Consider the following 6,094-nt stretch of genomic DNA (forward strand, 5'->3'; position numbering starts at 1 on the left):
AAATTGAGAATGAAAATAACCTAAAATAAGATATGAAAGTGGAATTAGTGGCAATTCTAAATGGACGCTCGAGTACTCGTGGTCAAACTGCCTTAATAGTCAGATTCTACTGACTTGTCTATAGCGGATTATGTACCATATAAGCTACCTTCCAGAAAAGATAACGATCTCAAACTCTTTATATATAGATCTTACTTTTAACTAGCACTTAAATCCGCCTTGCAAGCTTTCTATAACTGTGAGAAGCTTGACGTTCACGAAAACTTAGGGTTGTTTCAGTGGTGCAAAGGAATTTTCGATACATAGGACGGACTCCTTCGAGTGGAAGAATGGGGCTGAAGAGAGGTCCATGGACGCCTGAAGAAGATCTGCGTTTAACAAATTATGTCAAAGCTCATGGCGAACGCCGCTGGAGATGTCTTTCCCAGAAAGCAGGTGTTTTTTCTTCTCAAGAGGTGCCTTTCAATCATACCACGGCATTCTAGAATTAGGATTAGGGTTATGCTTGACCCAGTAGATGTATTTTCAATTTAGGGTAAGGGTTTCGCTTAATTGTTTATTTTACATTCATTTGTTTGTTCAGGTTTGCTCCGATCTGGGAAGAGCTGCAGAATGAGATGGTTAAACTATCTTCAACCTGACGTTAAACGAGGGCATATTCTGCCTGATGAGGAAGATTTAATTCTTCGGCTCCATCGCCTTCTGGGAAACAGGTAAACCTCATCCAGCTCAAAACATTCCTGTTTTTAGTTTTAAGTGAGAAACGTTACCCTAAAAAATCCAAAGTGCAAATAATAGAATATGAAAAATGATATCAGATGGTCTTTGATCGCTGGACGTATACCTGGAAGGACTGATAATGATATAAAGAATCACTGGAACTGTCATCTGAGCAAAAAGCTTATAAGCCAGGGCATAGATCCTCGCACACATAAACCCCTTTCTGAATCTGGGGATATATGGTGGAACCCCGAGGACAGCAATATGCAACAAAATATTCTCCAAACCTCTGCAATAGCAGAAAGTGCCAATCATGAAACACAAGACAAAGATTCAGATTTCATAATAGCAAGACATAAGGAGCTGGACCAGATTTTCTCTTCAGAGGCACCCACCATGTTGTCCTCCAGTAGTGAGATTGTTGCAAACTGTGAAGTGGGCAGCTCCAATTGTTCTCAGACTCTAAAACAAGCAACATACAATAGCTGGTTTCCTTTTTCCCTTCCTGCAACTCCAATGGCAACAACCTATGGAAATACAAGTTCATATGTTCACCCTTCGTTTCTACAGTCATTTATCAATGAAGGGTTTGAACTGCCAAATACTACTGCTGAAGGCCATTCTGTTTCACACCACTCTGAGCTTGCATGTCCCAGCCATCAGTTATGGTCTACACTTTAATCTCCATGTACGCATTACCATCCTTCTCTTTGACCTAAGAATATCACTGAACTGTATCATATACACATTACTATTTTATTTTCATGTATTCTTCGCTCAAATGTTTGGATTTTACAATTCACATTAAAAATGTCCAAAGGGATGTGGGTTTACCCACCAATCTGGACATTCATTGTGCTGTATTTTAAGCCTTTCAAGACCTGGGACAAAGTCTTTGTTTGCTGTCAAAACTTTGAAACCACCATGTTGCTATCTGTGTGAGCCTCATTTCAAATAAAATGAACTGAATATCTCAAATTGAAATTTTCTGTCCTCCTACGAGGACTATCATAGATTAAATTTGTCATCCTTGAATTTCAAAGCTATAATTCTTGTGTACATGTAGAAATGATTGTAATATTCTATATTTTTGTGAAGGAAGGAAACTTTGGAAATTTTATTTTCGGAAATTAGTATATCCAAATCATCTATTTAATTAAAATTAGTATACCTAAGAATTTCAATGTTTATAAAGGAAATTATATTTAAAATTTGATAATATCTTTCACATTCTTCAATAAAAATATTTTTGACTGCCTTCATATGAATTTCAGATAGCCCTATCATATCCCTTGAAACGAGAGTTAAAACCATCAACCATTAAACAATACCTCTACGACTTGTCTCATCAGATTCTTCCTTAATTTTTTAAGTATAAGCTATTTCAACACAGTCCTTTTTGCATTGCTCAAATTCACGAGTAGTTTACATGGAGGTTGGTTTAACCAGTCATATTAGTTTTTTTAAGATATCTTTTGTATGCTTAAATTTAGCAAGTCAAAATATCAGCATCACTTTGAATCTTCTCCGCTTATCGATTATTAGAAACAATTGTTTATATGCAACAAATTGTAAATAGGCAAACTTACAGCTTTCTTGTGGTGAAGAGTACGCTCACTCTTCGTGAAGGCATTCTATTAAAAACATATATTAATCTTAGCATCCGATACATTCTTGCGACCAGATAAAACCTTCTTTAACTCATAGGCACGTCATTCTTTACCTTGCATTTCGAAACCGTACGATCATTGGACACATACATAGCCTTCACAGAATCGGAAACAATTTTTTTCTCAACAAATGATATCTTTACAGCTCAAATGAAATCACCATTATAATGGTCCATCATCTTGCTATTGGCGTAAATATTTCTTCACAATTTGTCTCAGACCTGTGTGTGAAGCCTTTAGCAACTAACTCTACCATACATGATTAAAAATTTCCATTCGTATAATTTAAAGTCAACTATTTTGAGATCAGTAATGGTGTACACATATTCCATTCATGAAAGAAGGTCAGGGTATTAAGTTACTGTTTAAATTTGAAATATTAATAAATTTTTGTATCAGAAAATACCAAGCAACCAAAGTACCACCACAAAAATCGACAAGGAGGCCAAGCCTCAGAAAGGAAGAACATATCAGCTATACAAAATAACAAAAAGAGGAGAAGAAGGACTATCTCACTAAGAACATCATAGAAGAAATAGACTATTAGACTATCTCACTAAGAACATCATAGAAGAAATAGACTATTATGTAGTTAAAGTAATGGACCATCCTTAAACATCACACACTAACAAAAATTTAAGCTCAAAAAATAAGGAACTTTAACTATTTCACACTTCAAACCTAGGAATTAAGCCTCAGTGTGTATGTTTAAGCCATCCTTAAATAATAAGAAGAAGTAAAGAGTCTAATTCATCTTTCTTTACTCAGAATATATAACATTTTTTCTATTAAATTATTTTCTTTTATTCTAATAATTTTTTATCTAAAATATTAATATTAAAATTATTATATATTTCATTTAAGAAATCTTCTACTTCTTATTCATAATTAAAAATAAATAAATATATGTAGGAATGCATCTAAAAATGACCTCACAATAGGCATAGTGTTTGTGATAATCCACTAATATTTAATTAAGCAAAATTCATTGCATAGAAAAATGATAATGAGAATATCTTATAATTTTAAAATATTATCATAGTGTAAATTATTTAAATTATTTTGATAACATTTTTTATATTTTTAATAATTAATAATAATATAAAATATAAAATAATAATATTTTAATACATAGAAATAAACAATAAAATTAAATAATTATCTTTTAAATAATTTATAAATATATGTATTAAGTATTTTATTTGAATATATATTTGTACACACACTTATATATATACATACATGCATGTGTATAGACACAAATATATATGTATGTACATACATACATACATACATGCATGCATGCATCAATGTATGTATGTATGTATACACTTTAATGAAATCAATAGAAAGAAACATATGATACAAGAGTCCATAACACAATGGCAAAATGCAAGTTTTTTTATTAGGATGTCTTGGCTTCAAGCTTAGTTAGCTTAAGAATTAATAATTAATTTTGATTTTGACCTTTTATGCATCAAAATGTCATAAAAATTTAGCAAGTCTTTTAACATCTGTTTGTGTAATATTAATTTAATATTTTATCAATTGAGGAGCTTAATGAGCTTCCTAAAGAATGATTTATAAGATGCAACACTTGCTGACAAGTAAAGTGAGCTTACATATGAAAGAAATGCTTTAGTTAACCATAGTTGACCTCAAGACTCAAGTATTTCACTTTGTGAAAATGTCATAGATTCAATGAGTACATGGACCAAAAAAAATTCACTCAAAAACTATGATCTTATCAATATCATGCCATCAACACATTTATAAACAAAAGCTATACTATACACATTAACATGCAACAAATAACGACGAATGCATAGTTTCCACTTAGTTTTAAATATTATGATAAAGAATAAGGCCAAAACGAGAAGCAGTTTACGAATTCTTTCTGACAAATGAGGAGCTTTCATGATGATAAAAACCAAACACAAGTGAATGTGAAGTAACTTGTTGCTATTATGCATAAACCCTTCATAAAACAGAATGTAAGAATAGGTCAAGACGAACGCACTTGTATTAAATTATATAACTTTCATGGAGTCGAGTCCCATTGGACGAGTGAGCTATCCAGAGCAGCTTGATCAGATTAGAATACGCATCTAATAAATAAAACAATGTAAAACTGGGTGCATACCTCCTTTATGATGAACTTGTCCAAAGCTCGCTTGGAACCAGACAAAAACATTGGTTGAACTTCGCGGATATCCACTGCGTTTTAAGCTTCCAAACTAGAAGCGTATGAAGAAAAATTAGATGCAGTAAAAAGTGTAAGTGTTTTTCAAGATATTTCTGATTCTACTAGCATAGCTTATGTGTTTGGTATGGTAGACAGCACGCGTGCAAATCTACTGGCATGTAAAGTGGAAATTTGGCATGGAATAGTAGGATTATACTACACTTTCCGCGATGCGACCGACCGTTGAACACGCGCTCATAAATACACAAATTTTTTTATTGCGACCTGATTTATGCCCTTTACTTAAATACTCTTTATGATTCACATGTTGCAACATCTTACAGTAGAATATTTGTGTCATTTATTTAAATTATATTAACTTTAAATTAGATTAACTTAAATGTATTCATCTATTAAAATAGAATAGAAAATAAGAATGGAAAATGGGAATTCCACTCTCTAGAATTTGATTAAACTGTCGTGTTTTGATTTAAAAATGTTGATCATCCAATACATTAAAAAATCCCTTTTCCTTCAAACTCTGCCGACACTTCTCTTCTCTGATTTGGTGAACCAAACTGAAAATACAAAATATATTCCTAATTTCTTATTCTTATTCTAGCAACCAAACAAGCCCTATGTAAAAAGGAAAATCTGAAATTTTAGGTATATATATTTCATCTCCAATCATTTAAAAATATAGGCACTATTTATTAGTAGCCTACTCACTTTCTATAATTGTATTTAAATTTAGTATCTGTAAAAGAAAATTACATGTTTCATTCTTTTATTTTAATTTTGTATATTTGGTCAATTGATTGTCATGTTAATTTTCAATTTTTTATATTTTGAATATAAGCTTTTTTTCATAAATTGGCCACTAAAAATTCTTGTTAGAGTTATTCTCATAACTTATATTAGATATTCAAAGCCTATTTATGCTATAGACAAGATTGACTTTGCAAGAATATTTTAAATTATTGATAGTCTATTTGGATTGAGAACTATTATATAGTAGTCTAAATTTTACTATCATTTATGGATGTAGACACTAAAAATCAATCACATTATTTTTATGCTTATTACTAATTGTTCTTCTATGTTGGATGTTTGGTCTTCATAAATTGCAAATGCTATATGCCTTTCTCTTTAATTAATTTATATTAATTATTTAATTGACATTTATTTATGTCTTCCACTTCCATCATTTTCTATCAATTTATCCTTATACACTCATTGTATCAATCCAATTAATTAATTTGATAACTCATCTAATTGTTCTATTCTCTTGGAAATAAGTTATCCTAGAGGGAAATAATTATTTGCTTATATTGTCCCCCTACCCAAATGTCTCTCCTACTATTTTCTAGCTTTTCTGTCACCTTCATAATTAAATTTAAAAAATATTTAATTGTTTAATTAAGTAATATGTGGTTGTGAGAGGGAATTGTGGCAATGGCAATTAGGTCCCTAGTTCATGCGGTTTGCAAGTGAATCAATGTGAGTCTATAGGTAGGTT

At 31.3% G+C, this 6,094-nt stretch overlaps 1 protein-coding gene and 1 long non-coding RNA gene across 2 annotated transcripts; one reads left to right on the forward strand and one right to left on the reverse strand.

Annotated features, from left to right (window-relative positions):
* Positions 1 to 213: 213 nt before the first annotated feature.
* On the forward strand, positions 214 to 1,740 carry LOC149547944 (MYB-like transcription factor ODO1). The gene is made up of 3 exons (XM_089791979.1): positions 214 to 435; positions 584 to 713; positions 819 to 1,740. Exons 1-3 carry the CDS (start codon positions 330 to 332, stop codon positions 1,399 to 1,401), a joined length of 819 nt encoding a protein of 272 aa, XP_089648105.1. The 5' UTR covers positions 214 to 329; the 3' UTR covers positions 1,402 to 1,740.
* Positions 842 to 4,703, reverse strand: LOC149547945 (uncharacterized). Its single transcript, XR_016353940.1, has 3 exons — positions 4,534 to 4,703; positions 1,116 to 2,611; positions 842 to 1,009 (listed from the first exon to the last, which is right to left on the reverse strand). It is a non-coding gene; the product is annotated as an uncharacterized LOC149547945 (long non-coding RNA).
* Positions 4,704 to 6,094: the final 1,391 nt, after the last annotated feature.

Source organism: Cupressus sempervirens, chromosome 7, assembly GCF_028749045.1.
Source record: "Cupressus sempervirens isolate cs-2001-9-10 chromosome 7, ASM2874904v1, whole genome shotgun sequence".
Classification (NCBI taxonomy): Eukaryota; Viridiplantae; Streptophyta; class Pinopsida; order Cupressales; family Cupressaceae; genus Cupressus; species Cupressus sempervirens.